At 46.0% G+C, this 26,817-nt stretch overlaps 1 protein-coding gene across 1 annotated transcript in view; it reads right to left on the reverse strand.

The window, feature by feature from the left end:
- The window catches only part of RPTOR (regulatory associated protein of MTOR complex 1), a 161,009-nt gene extending 137,350 nt beyond the window's left edge, over positions 1 to 23,659 (reverse strand). The window contains exons 1-3 of the mRNA XM_075440791.1: positions 22,999 to 23,659; positions 8,277 to 8,379; positions 5,000 to 5,082 (exon numbers count right to left, since the gene is read on the reverse strand). Of these exons, the coding sequence (XP_075296906.1) occupies positions 5,000 to 5,082; positions 8,277 to 8,379; positions 22,999 to 23,160 (348 nt within the window). The 5' untranslated portion in view covers positions 23,161 to 23,659. The remainder of the gene's footprint in view (positions 1 to 4,999; positions 5,083 to 8,276; positions 8,380 to 22,998) is intronic.
- Positions 23,660 to 26,817: the final 3,158 nt, after the last annotated feature.

Genomic DNA, 26,817 nt, shown 5'->3' on the forward strand with positions numbered 1-26,817 from the left:
ACTGAGACAAGGTCCTGCTCCTCCCATGTAAAGAATGCACTTCATGAGCAATGGAGCAACGTCAGCGTCTCTGAGACAGCTTTCTTCAGCTCACCTCTACTCTGGAAGAGCTACGAACAGCAGTTCTGACCTTCCAGTGGCAGGACCGGGGAAAGTTTCCATCAGAAAAGAAAGACGAGTATTGCAAAAGGCACCTGGTGTAGCAGTGCCACTGGGATTCGTTTGGACTAGTAGAAATAACAACGGAAGCGTCAAAATTATTAAGCAAGACGAGAGAAATAAAAAGTCCTGTGAATTTTCTGGTCAGTTTAGAGTTAAAGAAAGAAACTGGTCAAAAGCCATAGTCAACAAAAAAACTGTAATTTCATGCAAATTTAATAAGCATATGCTCCCAACTACTTCATACCAGATCCTGAATTATGTAAAGTGCGCATCATTCAACCTGCAGTTCTGCCTTTGGCTACATAGCCCCGCTCTCAAAGGCACGCAGAGAGGAATGGAAACGAAGCAAACTTTATTGCCTAGGGAAGGCTAGCAGCCAAGGAATGAGATGCCCATTATGAGAAGCGGGGTGGGGGGGGACACAAAGTCTGGCACCCTTCTAAGAAGGCAGCCCGCAATCGGGATCGACCTCATCTCGCAGCATTCTGTACAACACCGCACACCACGATCCCTTCACGCAGGGTAACTGGTGCTTTTACACAAAAGTACCGTAGCTCAGTTCAGAGAATTCCAGCCAAGAGGATGCAGAAAAAGACGCTCTCCCAAACCAGTCCGCAAGCAGAGGCAGAGCACGCTGCGCAGAGGAACAGCAGAGAGCAGAGTAACACCCTCACCCTCCCCACTAACCCCTCTGCTCCGGCTCTGCAGAAGGCAACAGCAAGAACCCAAGTCCCAGGCTCTGCTGATAAACAGACGTAAACTGGGACTTAAGGAACCATAACTTCTGCTCATAAAAACCCCCACTAGCTACTGCACCTCCATAAACCACCTCACTGCAGCGGCACTCAGAATTCGCAGTCCATTATTCCTATTTTCAAACAATAGTCTGTTGACTTTTAAACTAAGGAAAGTTCCTGCCTTTTGAATGGCGTAACATGCAATGCTGCCAAGAAAACGAAATTTGCATCCAAACAACAGGGAAAAACATTTGCTACTTACTGCCAGCACCAGCAAACTAGTGTTCTCACTGGTCACTTACTACAACGTTGCACCCAACACAGGCAGGATTCTGCAAAGGGCAACCGATGGAGATCAGAAGCAGACACATATCGTTTCAATGCAACCAATTTGTTATCTAAATATTTTAAATACAGAGCATGTGAAGAATCTCCAATAGAAGTTTCATGTATTTTATTCTGGCCACTTAAAGTGATATAATGTGCTGTCTCAGCCAAAGGCTCTGCTTTTTCACAGTATTCTCCTGACACTGCCTGCGAAACTCTCCAATCCAGGCCCTGTGGCCAGCGAGTCCCAGTCTCGCCCAGCTCCAGCGCCCGGTCTCCAACCCACCGGGCTGCAGAGTCCGGACACGCCAGAAGAGCGGTCACAGGGAGCGGGCTGGGCATTACGGGGTCCTGTGCTCTTCACTTTCACTGCCTTTTTCTCCTTTCATTCTCAGCTGCTTAAGCAACCCATTTTATCCCCTGTAACTGAGCCTGCTTTCCAGATTACCCTCAGGTTTAACCCCTTCCATGCCCAGTGAAACTCAAACCCATCACCCAAGGCAATATAAGAGAAGGGTTGTCTTTTTTTCTTTCCACTTTTTCACTAGCACCTAAATTATCTTTGAACTACAAGAACTCTTACCTGTTCAGAAAATTGTTTATAAAGACCACAGCTTTGTCATCTCCTACTGCCTTCCCCCAGCAAAATTTTCATTTGAGAATGACAATGAAATGACTGAATATTGCTTAACTGCAGTATTTTGCAGATGAAACAATGGCTGAAGTGTTTTTTACTCCCGCAGTACACAAATTTATGTAGCTACACAACAACAAAGCAAAGTCTTAAATTTAATCAGAAGAAATACTTCAAGCAATGCTAAGCTGATAAATTATTTAGAAAGGGGCTCAATAAGGCCTGGAAGGAAACACGCATCAGCTGCGCAGCCTGGGAGCTTCCAGAAAAAAAAGAATTTTCATGCTCACCCCTTTCCAGGCTTTTTCAGCTAAGCTATTTGTACTGAACAAAACCAGGCATGCGCTTGAGGAACATCCTACAAGGTGGGAGCAGACACGGACTGCACTGGCAGTGGTGTCACAGGACCTGCCGCCCAGCGTTTATTGCTGCCACCATCCATGGCCCGGGAGTCAGGAGCATTCAGGCACCCACACCCAGGCACCAGCGACAGGCACCTCCTCGTGCCAGCACCCACGCGGACAGCCCAGCGATACTGGCTGTTTCAGAAGATTGCAATGATTCAGTCTTTCCTTCAAACTGCCTACTTTCCTCCCAACTGTCTTCCTTCCATCAATTCTTCTGCCATTCCAAAACACGGAGACACAGACAAAACTAGATGTATTAGTATTTATATGAAAGGTCTAGGAAATTCAATAATGCTCCTATTGTTTTATTGCAGATGGCACATCAACTTCTCTTTATTACTGCAGAAAACTCAAGAGCCCTGTAGAGTGCAATAAAGCGGTACGTGTTTAGCTTTGCAATGTTTCAAAGGGCTGTGATTTACTGTTAAGAACCAGGCACCTTGCACACAAACATCTGAGCTCAGTAATTGCCTCATGTTTTGTGCAAACTCTACAAGGCAGCGTGAGGTCAGCCCACACAGGGTACCTGCTGCTTCTAGACGCCTGTCCCTCATTCCTCAGTAATAGGGACTGTGATTAAAGAGCCTAGAAGAAGGTTTGCTTTCACCTTTGCATCAAGATGTTTTACTCTCCTATTTGATTTCAGACACTATTTGAATTTTCTGCCAAATTCTTGGGCTGCTAGAGAGAGATTTTTAATATTGTCAATGTAGCAAGAAGAAAAACGCAAACGTAAATGCTCTTGTCTTAAATACATACCACACATGCTTCCAGACAAGTCCTTCCTATATAAATATACCTATCAAACACTTCAAAAAAAAGCATACCCACAGACAATTATCCCCAGATTTAGTAACGTAAAGATGCCACCACTAAAAACAGTAAGTCTCCTCCAGGTAATACATTCAGCTTCCACCGAACGATAAACTCGGTTCTAGTCAGCCAACCCTGAAATAAGGGGGCAGGGAAGTATCAAAGACAAGAAGTAAAGAGCTGGTAGAAGCTGTATTTACATTCCAATTGCTCTGAATATATTATTACTTCCATTACGCTTGAGTTAGGAAGAGGAGGGACTTGAATGCAGACAACAAACTACTCCACCAGCTGCCACTCACAATACACACGCCAACCACCCTGCTTTCGGTGAAAGACGTTCTCAGCAGGATCTGGTGAAAGAAAAGTTTGTATTTACTTCTGCAAAGATAATCTCAAAGCCACTCGTCCTTCATCTGAAGGTATCAGTCCTTCATGCTGGAATGGAAGATTTGGCGGAACAAAAACCCACAACCACCGAGTTCTCCGTCTCCCTGTGGGAACGGGGACGTTCCGAGCTGCTAGGTTCCAGACCCAAGCCAAACAGCGGCACTGGCAATCTATCTTAATTGATTCTGTAAATTACAAAGAAACAAGTAAATGAATGTAACCCATCACAGTTTAAATAGAAGGACTGATTAAAAATAGCTAAGGGCACCGCTAGCACAAAGGCCTTCTCAACCAGTCGTCCTGTGCAGAGGACAGGAGAACACCAGAAACTCTCCCAACTGCAGACCACACTCCTACACCATGGACCAACAGGCATTACCGAGCCACTCAGCAAATTATTTATACATTAAATAGTGAGCAATGTCAGAAGCAGAAAATACAGTCCTGGAGCTGACAAACACGCATATAACTATTATTACTGAAGACAATCTAAAAGGAAGAGAGGAAACAACATCTCCCTAAGAAGTGAAGACCGGGTTAGTATGCACGGCACATCACTGGGGGGGTGGGAGGGGATCAAAGCAAATCTACAGGTAGGTTCACTCCGTGAAGTTACTATTTCTGTCTGGGTTACACATTACATGCTTGTATTGATAAATTTATGATTTAGTAGCCAATAGTCCAGGTACTTTGAAGCGGAATGTTTTGACCCGAACTGCCTAAAGGATAGAGATAAGGACACAGATGTACCGGGGACCAGCAACGGTGAAGATGGTTCTACAGTTTGGTCTTTGTATCTGTTTGGAAAATGCTGCAGACTTCAAATTTCATTTGTCAGCTCTTTCTGCAGCTTATTTACCGAGCCACATGAAACTGGACATTGAAATACCCAGCAGCACAACACTTGCCCAGTGTGAGAGAGCACAATGTTACAAAACACGACAAAAAGAGTCAGCAGCCGGCCTGTTTCTTCAGCTCCTGCTCTGTGTGCTACTCTCTAAAACATTCACTTTCACAAACATAGACACATATTACACTTTTGTTAGAATTAGCAGTTACCAAAGCTCTGAAATTATGTTTCACAACAAACCCAAAAGCCTTCCTCAGCTACCAACTGCACAACATTCCTTTGCTCCACAGGACAAACCCAGCACTGCGGGGACACAGTTCTGAACCAGCTGAGGCCAAACACATTTTTACAACAGAAGAAGCTGTAAGCTCCGAACGAAAACCTTCAGAACATCTCAATATAACAAAGTCAGAAGAATCTAAATTTTTAAAAATCACTGTAGGACTTAGTGCCTTAAACAAACACCCCAGTCATGATCAGCGCAAGCCCCAGCCAAGCCGCGAGGGCCATCAGCTAGAAGGCCACCCAGCGTGACCGCCCGCAAGAGCTGATTCACACTGTGGGATGAAGGAAGCACCACGCACTGCCAGGCCACCACGCCAGCCACCAGACACATCGCTGCGTTTCAAGGCTACGACGCGTGTTCTCGTGAGGGAGGGGAAACCCAAGCAATACTTACTCTCGGCTGCCAGTTTTCATACTGCTTCTGCAAATTTGCTCCAATCGTTTCCAGAGCTTTTTGAGGACCCATTGACAGAGGATCTAGGAAATACAACACAAATGAGTATTTCTGACCACAGCTGAACCACTCAGCTTGACAAGAGGCAGGAATTATTTCCAGTTCTATGCGCATTTAAACATTTAAACATTATGTTTCTGTAAAATCCAGATCTACAACCTGGGAGACCAAAGTCTACACCAAAGCCCCCCTTTGCAGAAGAAATAAGCCAAAAGCTTTCCACACTTCCCCTCTGCAGTGCTCTGCTTGCAAGAAAGATCATTTAATAATATTTTAATGCAGGTTCCTTTCATGCATTCAATTTAAAATTCATAAACCTTATATTCTTCATGGATTTTACTTGAGTGCAATACCCGAAAATTATCCCCAAATTCTTCACACAAGTATAAACTAAATACCATGAGAGACTGTCAAATTTGGAAGATATTTCTCGCTAAGGTAATAAATATAATCTTTTTTTGAAAGACAGGAGAGGCACTACATTTGTTTCTTTAATATTGAAAAAAGGTTTATCCAGTAAATAATGACAAAAATTTTAATTGGTAAAATATTTGATGATAAACATTTTTTCTTGATGAACGCAAAATCCTGCTTCATTTACTTCCATTGCTTACTGCTTCAAAGATTACATGCCACTTGTAATTTTTAAGAAGTTAATTTTATCAGTAGATAATTACCTCCATCCATACATACCAGTACAATTTCAGCTTATGTGCTTTATTCAAAAACCATGGCCATGTAATTGACACTATTAACAAATTTCAAAAAAACTTGAAGCTAATATTCTGCTATTTAATACAAATTATTTTAAAAGCATTTAACCAAATCAATGAAGTTTGGGGTTTTTTTTAATCTTTACAAATCTTCTACCTTGTACTGTTAGAAACAAAATACAATAAAGTAGGATGAAGGCAGGATTTTGAGTTATTTCTCTTAAATGAATAAAAGCTTGGATCTTATTACATTTTAGTATCCTTTTGTAGAAAGATTTAAGGTAACGTGAGCATACTATTTACATTTTTCCAAACCAAACACAAGCAGTAGCCATTTGTCTGCTCAGACTTCTGGAAGCCCGTCTGCTGTTCCAAAGCCTCGCCAGAGCCGTCCCCAGCACGGGACGAGCACCCGCTCCCCACTCGGGACCCCGCAGGCGCAGCCCTTGCTGATGTACCTTTCAGAAATGTCTCAATGTACTGCAGCAGCCTCTGTTGCTCTGAACTGCAACAGCCCCCTTGCTATTGAAGGCAAGCAGATACCTTTGAGAAGTCGAACAGTAATCCCCCAAAAGTATTCACACCGCCTCATAACATCTTTGGTTAGTTAACATGCCATTAGCTGCTGCTCAAATTAAAAAAAAGAAACAGAAAAATAGCATAAACACATCAGATTTGGGTTTGAGTCCTTCAAAAGGACCAAACTGACTTCAGCAAAATAAATTTAAAATACCTCACATGCACTTTGAGAGCAGAGGAATATAGTTCATGGACTCTGGAGCGCCTTCAGAGTAATTAGCATTATTAACAACACCCCGTATACAAAAATAAAGTACACTGGTGCCATCCCAAGAGCCAAACAATGGAAACAATTTATTTTTCTAAACATAGCTCATGGCACCCAGGCCATTACGCGTGGTTTCAGCCTCCCTTGGGGAGTGTGCACGTCAGGCTAGCGAGGGCCTGCAGACACAGGGGCCAAGACGCCTTCGGTACAAGCACGGCACGGAGCTCTCCGCGCCTCAGACAGTGCCAGGCTGACACTGCAGCACAGATGTCAGCTAAGGCTTCATTCTGGAGAAAAACAAAACACTTCAGATGTTCTCAGGGTGAGCCTGGAAGGTACAGTGAGAACCTCAACAGGCTTTTGTCTGAGGCTGCGATGGCCGTTCGTCACCAGCGGTCACCAGCTGGGGAGCTCAGCTCAGTTGTAAATAGCCGCAATTGCCCCAAAATGATTCCCACGCTTTCTTGCCCATCTGGCAAAGACATTGTGTTTCCACAATATACACCACCAGCGAGGTCTCCTCAGACTGTTGCACAGAAGAAAAAACAGTGGATATTTCTGCAATTACCTTTTTCAGAAATGTAAAGTTGGCTAGAAATGGAAATGAGTACTTGTGTATATATACACACACACTAAATATTTAATTAAAAAACTGCATTCAAAATTCTTTGTTGATGATAATCACTAATAACTTTATTTTAATGACTCTGCAATGCTCCTCATTCTCTTTGCTCCCTACTCCTGTATCAATGAGAAACGAGTGCTGTTCTCGCCACTGAACAGACGTATCTGTTAGTGCATGCCGATGGCTTTGTAACTACTTTAAAGTCACCAGCATTTTAGGTTAAAAAATATGAGAAGCTATGATTCATGAAGCAGGTAAGGCAAGGCTAAAGCCGAGACATTCTGAAAGTTTTTAAAGAAATTCAGTTTGTGCAATGATTTCTTTGCTTCTGCAGCCCATCGTAAGCCCCGGAGTTCAGGATTACCGGGCTCTGCGCACTACTTGCTGAAGACCGAGCATTTTCAATTCCTAGATAAAAAGCAAATCTCTCTTCGAAAGCTTCCTTACACAAGGTCTTTCATTCTAATATTACTTCAGATCTGTCTCATCTTCATAATCAGACTTGATCTCCAAAACCAAGAGAAAAATTCATTTCTTAACAAAAAAATAGGAATTTAGTCCAACACTGCATCAAAGTGGCAAGCCCATGTGTTAAAACTGCTAGCAGGACATCCTTGGGAACAATTCCAGGTCTTCTGAATCCATGATTCCGATTAAAATAGCCTCAGAGCAGTCACCTCAACACGCAGTAATGTCCACGCATTTTACAAAACCTCGTTTCTGTATTGTACGATGCAGGGTAATTCTAAACCTTTGCAGATCACAGTACTCTAAAGATGTCACTGCTCAGAGATCTCCCTAGATATCTATAAATCTATAATAACTAAGAGAAAGCTAAGTAGCTAATTAACAGCTTTTCTTCTCCATGCTATCTCATTTTAGAATAAAGCAGGAGAGATGACCTACGGCAGCAGTTACTGCCGGACACTTCATTAACTCACACAGACACAGTGAAATCCGGTGCCAGACTTCCCTGGGTTCACCCCTGTTCTCAGCCCGGGAAACCCACACCTTTCAGGCTGCTACACACGCCGTAACTGCGCAGTTATCAGACCAAGAGTTAGCTGGAGCCTGTCAGCTCTCAAGACTCACCGATCCAGCACTCCAGACGCGCACAGGGAGTTGTTTTCACCACATCAGGAGGGTCCACACCGACATTTAGGCACAAAACTAAGGCAACACTAACAGTCTTCATCTGCAGGGACAGACAATAAAGTGCTTATTTAGTGTAGAAATAAAATCAATTTTCACTTGTGCTGAAATTTTACCACTACTATAACTTTTGAAGGGTTTCAACAAAGCTTTGTTACCTGCTCTTTAACAAGGCCTATTTTAAGCAAGGCACGACTGACCAAATTTTTCACTTTTTTTAAATAGAACAGTACTTAGATTTTACATTACTATTTATATTATTATTATTTCCAGAGCCCATTCTTCTTTTACAGAGCATGGGAATGGATATCACTGGACTTCTGCTACCCATCTTAAATTAGTTATTGTCCAACTGAAATACATTATTAAAACATGAGAATCTGCTATTCAGGGTCCCTGATCAATGTTAGAATATAGCACACCCTCTCAAACGTTAAAACTAAAAGCATTACAAGGGAAAAACTCCCAAGTGACCAACCAAACCATAACAAAACATTTCGTCTTTTTTTTTTTTTATTATTTTCTTCATACATTAGTTACCCTGGACATTCTTCCATTTGGACAAGCTGTCACTTGGCTGCCTCTCCTGCCTTGCCTATGGCTGCTGCCGCCGCGCCGGCCCCGCAGAGCTGGCACGCAGGCACGTGCCCCCAGCACGTGCTTTCCATAGCCCCCAGGGGCTCCACCAGCCTACACAGCCCAAACCTCTTGATACCTTACCTGGGACCAAAGAGCTGCATTCAACCCATGACTATGCACCATGACCAGTTAAAAATATTGCTTGAAAACTATTATTTCACATCTTTATGCTCTTTTTGAAACTCCGTCATCCCAACACCTAAACCTGAGAAGGAAAACAAAAGCAGGAACGCGGCTTCTAGCACTTCCATCAAGTGCTCAGCGCTCCCTTGCTTGTAAGAAGCACGGCCACCCGCACCTCCACTTCCCCAGGGTGCTCATTACCATTCAGAGCAGCAGACAAAAAAAACCAAAAAAACACCCGCCCACACTTACAGAAAAACCTAGAGCCACCCAAATGCATAATTTATAAAGAACCTAGAAACTGGAGCAGAGAGACAAGGGGGCAGAGGCTCTACACCAGGACAGAAATTCTGCAGCGTCTGCTCACTCCCATGTCTATGACGGGGAACCCAGAGTGAAAAATTAGCAAGAAATCTGGTTAACGGCTTCATCACAAACGATGTTCTTGCTAACACAACCCTACAATCACGTAGGAGTTACCCAGCTCCGTGAGTTACCAAGGAGGAAGCCGCGCTCTCCAGAACACAGACGACAACAGGAGTCGGAGCGGGGATTCCCTCCCTGGCATCTCCCAAGGGTTCCCAAAGGAGCGCACACGGATCGGGAGGAGAGGGCCACAGCTGAGGTCTAGCGCGAAGCACACACGCACTAAGAGTACTTGATCGAAGTTAAGAACAATACGTAGTAAAAGCACAGTTACTGGCAAAACACGGATCGGCTGCGAGACGCAGCGGGGGCCTGGGGAGCCGGCAGCGCTCAGGCAGCCCGAGGCAGCACCGCAAGACTCCGACGCCCGGAGCCCAGCCCGGGGGCTCCCGACAGCGAGCAGGCTCTGCGCTGGCAGCCAGCCTGGTCCACTCCTCTCCCTCCGGAATTCCTTTCCAGCCTCCTCCCCCTCCACCTGCCTCTCTTCTCTTTCATCTCTCTTTTCCCCCTCACTTTCCTTCACTTATTTTATCAACACCACACTGCTCCCCTCAAAACCAAACCGTGATGCTTCTCACGTTGCCCACACACATCTTACCCTGCCCTCGCAGTTCTTGCTTTGTTTAGAACATCGTTTCATCTGGACACAGGGCAACTGCTGCCCTGGTTTTACAGAAGGCAGCACAAAGATCTCACTGGTGGGTCACTACACTGCCTCCAACAAAACCCACCCTACAGCAGCTGCAACAAAACCCCAATATGTTTATCAACATAACAGGCACAAATGACATTTTCTATCTGGGCGCACTTCTTGTGAACAGAGTTACTCCACCATCCAAGTACTGACCGATTTACCTCCACATCCAAACCACACACAGCGAAGCCGTGACCCCCACGAAAGGACACGGGACTTCTTCCCCCGCTTGAGACCCCGCACCGCTACACAAGGAGTTATTTCCAGGAAACAGATACGTTGAGGAAATGGCCTCCTATTGCGCTAGGGGAGGTTTAGATTGGATATCAGGAAAAATTTCTTCCCCGAAGGGGCTGTCAAGCACCGGAACAGGCTGCCCAGCGAAGTGGCGGACTTGCCATCCCCGAGGTATTTAAAAGACACGTAGAGGGGTGCTCAGGCACACGGCTCCGTGGTGAGCTTGGCAGTGCGAGGTCTACAGCTGGACTCAAGCTACAGGGCCTTTTCCAACCTAAACGATTCCACGATTTTCAAGGTAACAAAGTAACAACCCGCATTAGTAAAAGGAAGAATAGTTTAAAAACTTTTCATTTTTTAATTAATCCAATAAAAAAAATTCTCTATGTTATAACAACGGCCTGATTTGTAACCGCGATCCGAGGCGACGCGGCAGGTCCCTGCACCTCCAGTTCTCAGGGCACCCACAGCTGGCTCCGCGAACAGGTTAGCTCACACGCGATGCCGGCTGCTGCACACAAGTGGCAGCAGATGAATATAGATCCCTTTAGTCTTAACGCCTACAGGACAGCTTTTTAAATGCTTTCTCCCCAGTAGAACAGATGTTTGGCACTCAGTACTTCAGTGCCTTATTTTTCCTCAGCAAGTGCACCTGGTTTTCTTCCTGCTCACCTATTTCGGTTACAGCATTGACTACCGCACCAATGAAAACATCATGTTAATTCGATATTGCAATAAATACTTATTACAACATGCAACTTGAAGCCTTTGTGTTCCTTTTGTGAAGATAACAAAAGAGAAGGAAAGAATTTCATTTAGAAAGCAACACCTTTCAACATTATTATTTACTGTCATCTTTTCCTGCCTTCCCTTTCCCCAAACCCATTAAATATGTTTAGAAGAGGCAGACAGTTCCTGTTGAGACTTTTAGCTTGACCCACCTGCGCCCTAGGCAAAGATAAGAAATGAATCACAGTTAATACGAGATCTGAAACAGGTAACCCTTACTGTTTCAGGCAGCATACAAGTGTTCTGCACCAACCATGCACATTTGTTGAGAATATTCGTGCTCAGCAGTACAATCTGGGAGAAGAAAAAGACAACAACCACCCCAGACCAAAAACACCGCACACAGCCACCAACCACCTGACCACCACAGACCTACTCGCACCGCCCGCGCCGGCACGCACGGACACCTTTTCCGGACGCTCCGTCCGCCGCCAGCCCACACAGCCCCCGGGAGGACGCGGTGCTGCCGGCTGCCAGAGAGCACCAACAGCCCCAGCAGGCACCCCACGCTGGCAACCAGGCTCGAAACACCCAGATGGAAACTAGGAAAACTACAAGACAAAATCACTTCTTAGGAGGGGAAATCTACAAATCACTCCTTCAAGAGAAAGTATCCTGCCAAACAATCTGATCTGCCTCATTTATTTATTGTTTTCCATTTGCGGTCTGATACCGACCTATTTTTCAAGATTTCACTGGTAATGTCTGATCTGTGACTTATGCTGAACAGGCTGATATTTATTTTCCATTCCGAAGTTCAGCATTTTAAATAAGCATTTCTCCTTGAAAACAGACAGCAAACCGGTAACGAAAAGTAAGAGTCTAACTGATCCCAAAGACAAATGGGGTTATTTCCCCTCTGCCCCCCCCCCCCCAAAGGACATAAAGTATTGTACCTCACAACTACTCGTTCTGCTAATAAAGAACACAACCTCAGTCAGAATTACAGCGCTCTCACACTACCCTCTGACTCCTGCTCAACATCCATCTCTGATGTTGAATCATTACACATCAAAAGACAATCTGTGCCCAAGAAAGCAAATAATGCTTCTCACATTTCTGAACAGTGTTGGAACATACTACCAGAAACTTGGTAGCACATTTAAAGCTTCTTAATACAAGAAGTGCTGGGATATGCTCATCTGTCATCAAGACAGTGGAAATTTTCTTTTCTACATTTCAAGAATATAACCATGAAAATACATTTCAATGGATTTTTGTTAGAATAAAAAAAAATAAAGCATAAGAATACTTGGCAAGCTTCTCGCAAAACCAATATCCAAAATGTTTTCTCCGCAAAGGCTCAGGATCAAAACCATAGAAGCTCTTGCTGTGGGCTCTTCTCTATACAGTGTACTTTTTAACATAAAAAAGAAAAAATTGGATACAATTCACAACTTTGTATTGCATCCAATTTAGAATGATTTAATAACTCTGGGTCAGAACCTGTGATACTTACGTTGCAAAATCCACTCGGTCAAAAACCTCTTCCTGAGAGGCAATGGTACTGACTTTAAACCCCAAATCCGTCAGAAATGGAGTAAGTGAACAGAGGCAGTTCCATGTCTATTCAGAAGACAAGATGCTTATTAAAGCATTTGACATTAAAATTTACATAATATACTGACGATCAGAGAACTTGTAAAGTATTTTTAATTCGCCTCTTGTTTCATTTTGATACAAAACAGATTTGCAGATGAGAGACAGTAACATCACCCACAGGTATCTCAAACCAAAATTAGAGCAATTTCTGCAGTTATTTTCAGCTAGAAGAAACATTATCTTCATAAGAATGGTTTTGATTGAAAACCTGAAGTTTTATCATCACAGGGAGCCCAACTTACGTTACTGTAGTATACTCAAAAGCAATTCCAGCCCAGACCGTAACGGAGACACCCCATTTCATCAGTTGCTAAAGATTTGTTATAGGCTAAGAATAGGGTAGGCAGCTAAGAAGAGAGTCATATAACTGCTTTATCTTCTAGTTCAAGTAACAGCAAGAACAAGTCAGTCAATCAATTTATGAGAAATTTTGCATTTTGTGGTGAGATGCTCTTCTAACATTTCAGAATGGACATTTTAAAACCCATAAATATTTTATTTCTACGCTGCAATTTTCAAGCTGAAAAATTTCTGTTTAAACGTTACACAGATGAACACTCAACCGTTATAAACCTGACTGGGTTTATGCCAGTAAGGTAAAATTGCTTCTGTGAGTTAATCCAAACACAAGATTAAGTCCGCATTAAACATAAAATATATGCTGCGACCTTACTTTACAGAGATGAGGGTGAACTTATCAGCATTAAATACAAACACTGGGACAGATTTCCAGACTAAGAAATCCTCATATCCATCTCATTTGGGAACCCTCACTGGTCAGCAGGCTCAGTTCTGCCTGCTTGTTCAGTAAATTCATTCCCTTCCTAAAGAAAAATGTCCAAAAAAAGTCTTTATCTACATTTAGGTAGTTTTAGCACAGGCCTCTCAGCCAAAAGGCGAAACCAGCTGGGTGTCCTTCAGACAGCTCGGGAACGTGGCCCGGTGTGGAGCCATGCCATTGCACACTTCGCAAGGAGCGCTCTGAACACAGTAACAGCAACATTTAGCAACACGAAACATTGTCCTCCCTCTGGGGCTTCAGTTACGGATCATTCTGCAACACCCAGAAAATCGTGTTTTCTCTTTCCCAAGCCTCACAGAATCTTTTCTACACCGCACCCAGCAGGCTTTCTCACACCAAGGCGGGCTCCTGCAGCAAGCTGCGTGCTTCACTGGAGCGGGGTTCTTCTGGGACGACAGGACTCACGGCAGACCAGCCGCGGGAGGAGACGGACACCCTGAGCTCTCTGGCAATTTCAGGCTCCCAGCTACGAGGTCACAAGTGGGAAGGCTTTGTCTGGGTGCTCCCTAACAGCACAGGCATCGTTTCCAGGGCTTCGGTGCAAAACGCGCCACTGCAGAATGCCAGTCTGCAAATCAGCTGGTGAAAAGGCTGAAAATTTTGAACAGGCAGGCACAACCTTGACCTTCCTGGCCCACCTGATCGCACAACTGCATGCAAAAACAAAGCGGAGTTTCTGCAGGGAGTGACTCAGACCGAACGGATCCCACTCGTACACATGGTCTCTACCCAGCGAAGAGGCAGAAGGAACACAGACCCCTGAGCAGAAGCGGAGTCTGTCTGATGCGCTGCCCTTTGAGCACCTGCTTACACCATCGAGCCCTAATTTGGCACCCTCTGACACTCATTTCACACCACGCTGTGCAAGATGATTGAGAATCAAGCAGTGCTCTCTTTTTAACGGATCTTCACTCGAGCAGGTCACACGCCAACAGAAGAAGGATGTGCCAGACCTTTTCAGCTCACCTGTAACATTTGCAAGGTAAAACATCTAAATAGGAAGAGCTTTCAGTTTCAAGGAGGTTTTTTTTTTTTAAATAAAGTTTAAGAGAAATCAAGTGTTACGGAAAAAAACCTCAGTGTGCTTCTCCACATTGATAAAAATAGTGAAATGCAAAGAAATACTTCAAGTTAACACCAATAATTCAGCACCTCTGCAGGTAGTCCTCAGCCATCTGTAGCCCAAAAGGTCGGTTCTTGCTGTGACTGTTGTGACAGCACACACTAGATTCCTAGATCAGCTCCTCCTTACGGTTTGTTTTCCTTTTCTAACCTCTGTATTCTGCACTAATACTATGAATTTTCTTCAGAGGTTTGTTATGTCCAACATGTTCGTTTAGCCAGTGAATGCAGCTACTACACAAAGTTCAAGAGCAGCCAGTAATGCCAACATCGCTCTTCATAAAACAGGCTTTTAACTGCTGGCTTCACTATTTACTTTGTAAGTACTGCTTATACTTGTAGATTAATTACTACTGTCAATCAATACCCAAGATAAACATATACGCTTTCTATTTACTTGCTCTGAGAACAGTGTACACCTTCTCCCTCTGACAGGGAACAACCTCAACTGACACACTACAGCCCGGCGACCTCAGCTTCTGAAGGTGCCCTCAGAGAACGAAGGTCATCGTGCACCACAGAACTGCTCTTAAGATGAAAAACTACGAAGGCAAGCAGGCTGACTCACTCTCTGATAGCAAAGAATCAAAATATCGCCTTAAACGACTGCTTAGATGCATATAACCAAAATTATATTTTCTCGTCCCTGTCAATCATTTCTTAAAAAAAATGAAAAATAAGAAGCAGCAAATATTTTACTTGTACGATCTTTTCTTCCTTTCTACAATACGCAAAAAGCATCAGCAAGAGGCGTTTTCTAGATGTTGCTCCTCATTTGATCAGTGACAAGAGCCATCCTTCCAACCTCAGCACAACTCTGCTCTGCATTCTGTACAGGCTTCTTTCCACCATCCCACCGCGTTCCCGCTCCTGTCTAGCACCACCTTGAAAACGGTGTCCATCGTCCTGTGCATTGACTTACTTCCTCATCTTCAGATCTTCCTTACAAACCAGTATTTCAAGCTATTCCTGAAAGACATCTTTAGATCTTTAACAAGTCAACACTACACTCTACACAACATACATTTGATCAGGAATAACGCTGTCCCCTTTAAACGGAGTCCCTGAGCTACAGCCAACTTCACTAAAATAAAATAACTTCTTAAAATAGAAAGCTTCCTAAGCTTAAAAGAGCAAACAGGAGAAAATTATAAGGATCAGAACAAGTCCATAATTTCAGCTGGAGCGTCAGCAACATAAAGATGAAGATGTTTGGTTGTATCTGAGAGCCGTACGGCACAGAACAGTGTCCCTGCCTCGGAAGGCTCCAACACCTGATCGCTTCAAGGGCTTTAAATTTGTTACTGCTGATGTGCCATGGAAAGAAAGGAGCAATCACTGAGAGAAGACAATCGAGGTGCTCAGAGCAAACCATGCCGCAGACTGTGCCCCTTCTTGAGGCTTTGCCTGATGACGAGAAGTCAAGCAGAGGGACGGCCATGGGTGCAGAGCTCCATCCAGACAGCACGCTGCGCAGAGCACGACGGAAGGACTCCATCACCCTTGTACCATGGACTATTCTGCCCACCTCTGGGGCACTGCTCCTTTTCTCTGTTCTGCAGAGTACAGCACTAATTACACTGCCACACTCGTCTCCCACGCAGCGAAAGCTGCCCCAGCTGCAGATCACCCTGCCACAACACAGCAAGAATAAATAAATAAATACAAATACAGAGGTAAAAATACTGGTCAGAGTGTCTCCAGTAGCACCACTGGGACACAAAGATAAAAAGGCACTCTCTGGCCCCTGAGCCCATCTATCACCTAACTGTATCCCACATCACAGCTTTGATTCAAGAATGCCATTAAAGCAAATCTGCTTTTGTTAAGTATTTCATGAGACAAATTATCTACAGTATATTTTTTACAGAAAAACAGAAGAGCAAGACAAACATCCCGGGTTTATCAAACGTACTTGGAAATGCCAGTTAAAGCTGTAAGACACGGAGAACAATCAATAACCTCCCTCAGTCACCCACGGCCACACTAACAGTCACCTTGGGAAATGTTTCAGGGTAGAAGACCAGCACAGCAGCAAGCCTATTAAAACCACCTCTCAGAGAGGAAAACACAATCAAAACCCCAAAACTTCCCAGAAAACCTACACAACCCATGGAGACAACCAAAAATGGAACACCAAGGAAGCCTGTTGCCCTCGGGTTTCTCTATCTACACCAAGGCAAGAGAAGAAACGTAAGAACCAGAGATGCATTAACAAAGCGCTCCCGAAAAGTTCACACAACCTCCAGTCCCCCAACTACCGAAAGACACAATGCCAAAAGAAAGAGGTGGTGGCTGTCAGCAGAACAGATGTTCCACAGTTTTCTCCACAAGAGCTTCAGGTGAAGCAGCCCGCTACCATCTGGCCACTCACCACTGCATAGCGTTCCACCAATGGTCATTAACATTTGCCACACTTGAGAAATTAGAGAAAAAGCCTCCTAGAGCGACACATATCCTTAATTACAGTATGCAGTTTGCAGTAACAGGCCAGCACTTACATATATCTGTCAAGGTGTATATTTTTTTTCATTGTCTACTGTTCACAGGCCTCTCAAATTTCTAGAAACATGCTGGGGAGGGCAGGAGGGCAATGAGCCGCTACAATACATATGTTGAGTTTAAGTAGCGGTAATTGCCTAACTCCTCTCCCAGCACCATATACGCTCAGTAGCACAGCAACACCAGTCTCCAAGACAAACAATGAAGTACATCATATATAAATATGTATTCTCTCCTTGCATTTTTTTGAATGGAAAAACACAGATATAGTTATTTTCTGTCATTCCATTTGCTAGCAGTGAAGTCTCCCCCCACTCTAAAATTATCTTTGCATGTGACAACACTGTCAGCACCTTTCCCACACATTACACTGCACTTCTACCACTTATTACTCATATTGCAAATGTCATTAAAATGAAGCACTCTCAGGGAGCTATTTCAGGGAATCAGACTCCTGGACATTTCTGTATATTAAGCCACTAAAATTTTAGATTTACAAAAGCTATTTTCTTCCCCACCCAACTGGTAGAAGTAGAAATTCACAAATTCACAAACGTACAAACCCACAAATGTACAACTATGCATTTACTCCCTGTGTTCAACCATCACCAAAAAATTACTTATTATCTTGCAAAAGGTCCTCACAACAATATTAAGAAAAATCAAATCCTGGATATGCTCAGTATAAGAAATTACATGAACTAGTGGAGTTATCCTAATGCTCCACCTGAGCTAATTAAGTATACAAACGAAGCTGAAGCCTAACGCCCTCCATAGCAAGATAGTACATCACCACACCCTCATTCTGCCATTAGCGTAGGTCCAATTACAGCTGACACAATACCCATGGTCTTGGAAGAGATTAAGCAGTGTCTTCGTGGGACGTACGGCTTGCGCTGCCAGTAACTACCAAACAGTATTCTGTTTACAGCCCCCAGGTCACAGCCGAAGTGAGAAAATTCATAGGATGAGAGAGATTGACCGAGTTGAAGATTTCAGCGTTTCCTACTGGTGTACAAAGGTAAGACTGGTGTCTAAGTGTGACTAGCCGTCCTCTCCAGAGCTCTTAATCAAAGCCCCTCTCTGCTCAGACATAAACCCATGTGTAGACAGCGGCAGGTACAGCACCGGCTTCCCAACTCCTTCCAATCAATACACAACCATCTTAATTCAAAATGATCTTTGTTCTAGGTAAGAGCAGATACAAATCTATAACTTAGATGACAGCGCTCATTACTTACAGCAGGGTTCAGTTTGGGGAGAAGCTGGGTTTTTCTTCTGTTTTTCAAGACATTTGTCAAGCAGCAGGCGCCCTGTGCTGCCCCTCAATTCACACCCCTCGCTGGACAGCAATCACCACTTCTCGTAACTGTTGAACTAAAATGGATTTCAACCGCTGACCTCGACGAGATTCACACCATTACCAGCTCTCAGGGCCACACTGTAGCATCAAAGCAACGTGCTCCAAGCTAGTCCTCCCAAGAGTTTACCTTCATACCAGGGGAAGAACGGAAACGACACAGCATTTGGGTTGGATCCCAGACTACTCCCTGGGTTACGAGTTTCCTAAGCACAAATGCAGTTGACAGTCCGTGATCATGCATAAGCAAACAGAAAACAAACACTTAAGACTGAATAAGTCAAACTAAAATGAAGGCTGCTGTGAAGATGCGAGCTTCCACCCTCTCCCCCCACAAGATTCCTGCTGCTTCATTTCAGCTCACAAGAACCACACTGCACCAGCCCCAGCAGAGAGGGGGGAGCTGACCCTCCAGCAGTAGCCACGCCACGTTGCTACACGAGTGCCTGGAAAGCTTCCTTAGAGCAAAACAACTATTTCAAGCTGAAACGATGCGCATGATCTTCCAACGCTACTATCCTTCACTGCTTGCCTTTGACACGTGAAACATTTCCCAAGCAGGCAGGTAAACTCTGCTCGTCTGAACTAAGCACATTTCTATGCAGTCCTCTTTTAATCTACATTTCCACAGAAACCTAGTTGTGTATTCCTCTTCTCATAAAAACAGGATTTAATTCTCACTCAGCAAGTTACGAGGCAGCAGGAAAAAAACATTAAACTATTACAATCAGCTTTGTTGCTCTCTGCTTATTTTAGAAATCCATATAAGTACAGTACATCTTAATTTAAATATTCTGAATTTAGTAGCAACTTGTCAGTAAAACCTGGTGTATTTGAAATCCTTTTATTTAAATCAAGTTTCATGATTTGGTTGCTACTGAGGCTGTGAGATTTAATTCAATACACAAAGCATAATTCCAACCCTCCTGTGTTAAAAATATTCTTTAAATAAATAATAGATCAAAGCAGTGTCACTTTGATGGCATATGTAGTCCACAGAAGCAGGAGGCGAAGGATTAAATGTTTTCAGAGCAGTCCTTCTGGATGAAAGGGGAGGTAAGTAAATGTTCAGTTATTTTATCTAGATTTACCGCTCACTACTTTCCTTATTTGATTCTCCCCTCTTATTAGAGTTCTGCCTTCTAAAGAACCTTCAAGTTTATACAAACTCTGGGGTTTTTACAGCAATGAAGCAAGATGAAAAAAAAAGTCATTCCATTCCCAAATCTTAGTGAATCATTTCCTATAACTATAGTAAAGCTAGGATCACTCCCTAGGACTACTCAAGCTTACGAATAAGGGCAAAATCCACCACTCCCTGTGTTTTTTCATGATTCACAGGGAAAAAATGCCACAGATTTACCTGCAAGTCAGGCAGATAGAGACTTGCTTTGGTTAACCTTTGAGAAATTCTTGATTTAGAGAAAGGCTGGTGTGTTTAATTACGAAGATGCTTCCCATCCTAAGCTTTGACAAATTAATTTATCAAATTCAAAATAATGGACTGCTTTTCACACTCCCAACTCACACCAAGAGGTGTATCCCCTCCAGCCCTCAGGAAAACCTCTTTCAACAGCATCTCAAAGCTAAGAGCGCATCCGCAGTCAATCAGACCCAGCGTTTGGAAAAAGGAGACATGAGACAAGCAAAGGAAGGTAAAGCAAAGTGGGGAATCCACAGACCAGCAGTCAGATTGAGAGTGGAGGGAAGTGACTACGCGTTGCTTTTAATTTGATGAGCAGCTACAGACAGGCATCTGAGGCCTTGAATGCTGACCAAAACAAGCACGGCTGCACCACACAGCGCTGGTCCCTGGGCAATAACGCTCCAAAGCGAGAAAGGAGAACAAGGACAGCTAAACCAACAAGATGAGAGGAGTAATTAATGTGTAATGCCAGAGAGCATATAACAAAGCAGTAAAGTGAAATCAGAAAAAAATAAATAAATAAATAAATAAGTATACTTCCTGACAGTCAAGGCTGGTGTTACTGCACATCTTCCCCCACACTATTACTCCAAAATGCTTTGTAATAAAAAAACCCATAAATCTCAAGTTCCTGCATTTTTAAGGTGATTGGTGTTCTGGACAAACCCATTACACTCCACCTTGCATTTTCACCTGGTCTACGTGAAAACAGCAGCAGTGTGAACTAACAAGCTAGCTCACGTAACGCAAGGTCAAACCAGATGATGTGATTTTACGAACTATTTCACAGGATTAATCTAAGTTGAGTTAGCTGGGGGAAAATATTTAACAAACGTCATTTTCCACACAGAATTCTAAACACCCCATCTTCAGACCCCCTCCTTCACCGTCTGAAGTTCTGATAAGTTTGTTACATCACATTGAATGCCAAGGAGACATCCAATGAGAGCTAAAAAGTTGAATAAAATAGAAGACATGAAAAATTACTTTTAAGATTTAAAAGTAACGAGATTGTGCACTCTCAGGTCAGCTTCTCTTCCTCTCTCAGATATCTTTACATGCTTTCTATATATTCCTATGACCCTGCTCTTAAGCAAAAAGTAATTATATACAACAACAAGTTTGTCCAAACAACACCTGATAAAGCTGTCCAGATACAAATGACGCATGAGCAGCACCGCTGATCCTGACATAAAGTTATTTGATTCAAGCTGACAGTGAAAACAGGAGGCCTAAACAGAAAAATTCAGATTCTCTCTTATTTTCTTCATTTACAAAAATAAGACTCAGTATCGCAGAGAACGATCCGGGGCCTGATTTCGCTAAGCTTATTCCCAGCGAGTAGCAGACCAGTCCGTGAACAGCACACTGCTCCCAGCACAGAGGACCCTTAGCAGAAGAAACTGCAACTCCACAGGAGTAAGGACGGTGGGAACTGAACTGTGATGACCAGTGCAACCACCGCTCTCCTCTTCATTGAGATGATTCTCTGTGGCTGTAACATGCACATGAAATGTTTAACAACAAATACAGAGAAGACAGCTGATGACTACCACCCTACTCACGCTTATGCTGCACAATCTATCGATTACCTCGATCAAGTCAATGTCATTCCCAATTTAGAAATGGACAGCTTTGCAGATCAGGAAATCAGTGAACAGGAAGCTTCACAGGAAGGCAGAGTGATCACTAAAATAGACAAGCAAGCTCATCACACCTCCACAGTCTACTAGAGAAAAATCCTTCCTTTGCCAAAACCCTTTACAGATGACATACCACAAAACTTTGTGTTCTGTGGCTCTTCTAAATTACATCCAAAAAACACTCAATTCGATCCGTTAACGATCTGTCAAGTCAAATTTTCAGTATACAATTCTACTCGATCAAACGATTCTGGTTCAGCCAGAGCCTTCCCCAGAACCTCTGAGCACCACAACCGCTTAGGCGGACACCCCCCAAGGGACACTCAGACGCACGTACAGCGTCCTCGCAGTCATAACGCCTCTGGGAAGAAATTACAGGGTGGAGCTTCAACAGCAATTCCCAAGTTATTCCATAGTACTGCAAGAGGGATCATAAATGAAACAGAAATCTGGTCACAAAAAAACCCGTATGTATTCATAAACACAAAGTTTTGGGCAAAACAACTCTGAGAGCTTGGGAATCCTGTAACCCAAAGCAGGTTCCAAGAACAGAATGAGTATAGTTGATTACGCGTGACATTTCTTAGGTGTTTTCTCTGTTTGCTTTTAACTTCAACGTTTAAGTTGGGACATAGATACAACACAGGATTCAAGACCTCCTGGCAAGGATCTTTCTTTGATAAACTGGGCTTTATCAGTTTAACACACAACACATATTCAAACACAAGAGAAGCAGCTTGCTTTAATACAGTAAGTGCTTCATCCAATACCTATTTTCTGTCTCCAAAATCACATAATCTCAGTTTCCAAACACACAAAGAACGTCTTAATTTTACAGTCCACATAACACGCTGGTGGCAAGCTTCAAAACCACAAAGCTTCCGTGCATCTTCACCACTAGACAACTGTAATGACTACATTTATTTCACCTTGTGCTTGCACCATTAACCTGCTGATGCAGAGAGCTCTTTAAGACTTGATTAATTTTATTGTCTTCCCTGAAAAACACCAAGTACCCAAAATTCATTTAAAGATCTTAAATGAGGGAGCCGCTCAAAGAGTATACTACCGTGAACTTGGGAGTAGTGCTGCTGACCCATCTGCCTGCCTGCTCCCCCTAATACCACATGGCACACAAACTAAAGGCAAGTTAGACTACCGGATCCAATACCCAGCGCTTCACCTGAAAGCAGACTGCTGCGTGAAGCACAGCAGCCCTCCGAGCCCTTCTTCCTCCCTCTTCACCCCCTGTCCCCCCCACTCCTCCTCCAGAACCCACCCTGCCCTTAAGCATTACCCGGTCCTTCATCCTCCAGCTCTGAGCCAAAGACTTGGAGCCTTCGATCTTCTCGCAATGTCTCTTCTTCATAAAGGCCAGAGGCAGGTTCCAGTCCGTCAGGTCAGACTCATCCTCCTCCCCGAGCCCCAGGAGAGGCGACTGCAGCATCTCAGACTCCATCAGCGGGGCCGGGCCAGGCAACAGGCGAGCAGCAGCCTCCAGCCCGGCGCAGCGGGGACCCCTCCGGCCGGGCCGGGCCGGGAGGACGGGGCAAGGGCAGCAGGAGGCTCCTCTCCCGGGTCTGCAGCTGAGGGCGAGCCCGGGGGAAGCAGCGCCTTCCACCTGGTGACCCTCCTCCTCCTCCGCCGCCGCCGCCCAGCCGCCCGCGGACAGCAGCCCCGGGCGGGCCCCGCGGGGGGCCGAGGAGCCGGCGGGGACCGGGCCCCGGGCCTCCACTCGCGCCTTCAGCCCCGCGGGCCCTGCACTCTCTGCGGCGGGAGCCGCGCCCGGCCCATGGCGGCTCCCAGCTCCCTCGCACACCGGCGGGCCGAGAACGGATCGGCGAGCTGCGGCCCGGGAGCGGGCAGGAGGCGGGGGGAGAAGGGGAGACGCGTCCTGCGCCGCCGGAGAGCCCGACTCCTCTCACCACCACACCAAGGAGGCGGCCATCTTCCCCCGGCCCACAATGCACCGCGCTACGGGCCGCCGCGTGGGACAAGCCGGGCCGCCGCCGTCCAGCCGCGGTTGCCATGGTTACAGCGCGGCCTGTCCCGGGCCGGACGACGCCGGGAGCCTTCCCGGAGCCCCCCCGGTAGCCCCCCGGGAGCCGCGGGGTCTCAAACAGGCCGCCCTCCTCCTTCCCGGGTGAAGGCCCCGGGCTCACCCCGCGCTTCCCTCACCGTGCGCGGCCTCAAGGTGCCGGCGGTGCCGGGGCCCCCCCAGGCTGGGCGGGTGTGGGGCTGCCCGTGGGGAGAAGGCGCTCCGAGAGCCGAGCGGGCCCCGCGGGGATCCCGGCCCCGGGCTGCGCGGGTGGGCGAGTGAGCGGCTGGGCCGGGGACAGAGACCGAAGGGCCGAGGCTTCAGCCATGGCGGCTGCGGCCAGCGGGAAAGGCCTGCCAAGCTGCGTGTCCAGCACGGGCTGCGCCGCTCCGCTGCGCGCCGCAGGGCGCGAGGGCCTGGCTTCCCCCGGGGATTGCCCTGCGAGGCCGGGGGGTCCAGTTCATTGATTACCTTCGAAAAATGAACGTGACTTACGCTGCCGTCACTTGGAGCAGCATGGGGCTGAGCGCACGGCAGAGGAGCCTTCCCCCACCCTGCCCTGCCGGCACAGCTCTGATGAACTCCGTCTCAAACGTGAGAGAAATCACGCCTGTGCTGTCCAGCCCCTGGCTCAAGCAGCACGAGCACTGCCCGGGCGCAGCTGGGTTCCCCCAACGCGCCCTGCCCGGCGCAGGCACTGGCACCGCTCCGCCAGCGCTGGCTCCTGGGCCTCCTTCGCTTCCAGCGTGGGGTCGTTTGTAGCGGGGCAAAAAAGCAGGGGAGCAGTGAAACCCGCAATGGACCCCGGCAGAATTGTGGCTGATGCATGTTCACTTGATTTATGAGGAAAAGTAAATGTGTTATTTCAGGAACATATCCTCTTCGCTATCAAATAAACTGAAGGTTAATGAATATCAAATATTGCTGCTAATGAAGTTCCTCAGAGTGTTTGCTCTTAGCAGTAATAAAGTCTAACTGCATTTGTATTTGTAATACTTTAAATACTTTAAAAATTACTTCAAAGTAGAAATCAAAGAATACATGTATAATTTGATTTATAGAATCGTATTAACTTTCATCAATATTTTTCAGTGTGTTTACATTCATGGAATATTTTAAATACAAAGGCTGTTCTCTGGAATAGATTGGAAAATAATGTTTCTTGGAGGCTCCGGGGTGGCCAACATTTGCTTTTGCTCCCTTGATTTACGGACTGAGCTGATTCATTGCTGTTCGGGTGCTTTATGCTGATGGCGGATCATAAGCACATGACTGTTATTGAAATGAATTGCCATGGCGTAGCAAGCACTGACGGCTGTGTTTCTGCCAACCTTTAACGAATTCCTCGTACCAAGGGCAGCTCCACAAAATGGGAGCGAGGATCCCAACGCAGCACCTGACAAAATGACAGCCACCGATCACCCGGGGCAGCTCGCCCCGCGCCGCGGCTGCACAGATGGGCCCTCGCGCTGGGCAGCGCAGGCCGCTAATCCCAGCTCCCGACAGCTTTAGGGAGCGTGTGCCGGAGCCGGCGCCTGCCCCGCCGGAACGTGCTGCTGCGCGGCCTCGGGAGCTGCCGCCGAAAATACCTTTGAAGGACACAGCTGCCAGAGGACAGAGCACAAATCTGCCTCGCTTCCCATGCGCACAGCTTTGGAGCGGTGATGGTTTGAGATAACGACCGTGTGTTTTCATGGTCGGTCAGGCAGAGTCCACAGCCTGTGTTGGAAGAGCTGCGCGTTCCCCCGTCCCCTGTGCACCCCTTTATTTCAGGGATGTCTCTGAAATGCTGCCCTGCGGCTCTCGGTGCTCCTGGTGCTTCCATCCCATCCACACCAGCATCTCTGCTCGGTTCCACCTGGTAGGGGCTCTGGGGGAAGGGGACGGGGAAGGTGGCAGGAGGAGGAGGACTCGGAGCAGAGCCGGAGTGACGGCTTGGCCGTCGGGATGAGAAGCAGGCGGCGAGCGCAGGCTGTCAGCAGGCTTCCCACCCAGCTCTGAACACATCAGCTCTGACCTGTGAAGCTCCCGTTATCCCAGACATGCACTTCCTGGGAGGACCTCAGTCTAGACCCGCAGCTCTCCACTTCGCTGTTCCCATTGTGGATCCACCCTGTCCTGCTTAATTTCATCCTTCCTTGTCACTGCTGGCCAGGATTCCCCGTGCTGCCAGCTTCTCCATACCGAAGGCAGCATGTGGTGAGGCATGCTGCTGCTGTTGGGATCCCTGGGTTCCTCACAGGCTCAGCCCTCTGGCTGCAGACTCTGCAGAATAACAGGTTAAACTGACAAATTACAATTATTCCTGCCTTAGAATAATAGGCCGACAGCAGCTACACGCAAGCGATTCTTTGTACCTGCAGGGGAAGGAAGTGCAGAGTGCTGGCGTAGCAGCCCTTTGTGTTCACGCCGTACCGGGTCATGCTGCACACAGCTTTCCACAGCAGAATAAACGTGGTTTATCATGCTGGTGGGGATGCCTGTGGGTACAGACGCTCGTAGGTACTCGCCTGCTGCAGGCTGGGTGACCAGACCCCGGCCTCTGCAGCAGAAAGCCTGGGGCCAGTCCCCAGCTGGTAGCGGGCTGCGCACACAGGCTTTCTCCCAGTTTTCACAGCAAATATCCCTCCCGTCTTTGTGTGGCGATTCAGGATGGAGCCCTTGCTACCCCCAAGGGTTTGGGTTGCGTTGTTGGGGCATTGCAGAAAAGCCAAACGAGAGGAGCCTCAGAAAGGCCGGCTGCCTGAAAATCAGGGGGACCTCACGGGCTCCTCCTGACCTTTCTAAGGCTGCTGTGCCATTTCTGCAGGGGACAAAACACCGTAAGAGGCTGCAGTCAGGAAATACTTATGGCAGAGCGCCCGTAACCTCAGCAAAGCGGAGGCTGCTGTCGCGATGCTTTCTGAGACCTGGCTGCGATGACATCATCTGCGTGCCAAATACATGTTATTTTTTAATGCGTGATGCAAAGGGCATAACATTTAGTTTTACCAAATCTGTGATTGGGAATTTGTGAACTGACCAGAGCCAGTAAATATCAAATGAAAAAATTTATCTGCACTTTATCAGATCTCTGAA

This window comes from Opisthocomus hoazin, chromosome 21 (assembly GCF_030867145.1).
Source record: "Opisthocomus hoazin isolate bOpiHoa1 chromosome 21, bOpiHoa1.hap1, whole genome shotgun sequence".
NCBI lineage: Eukaryota > Metazoa > Chordata > Aves > Opisthocomiformes > Opisthocomidae > Opisthocomus > Opisthocomus hoazin.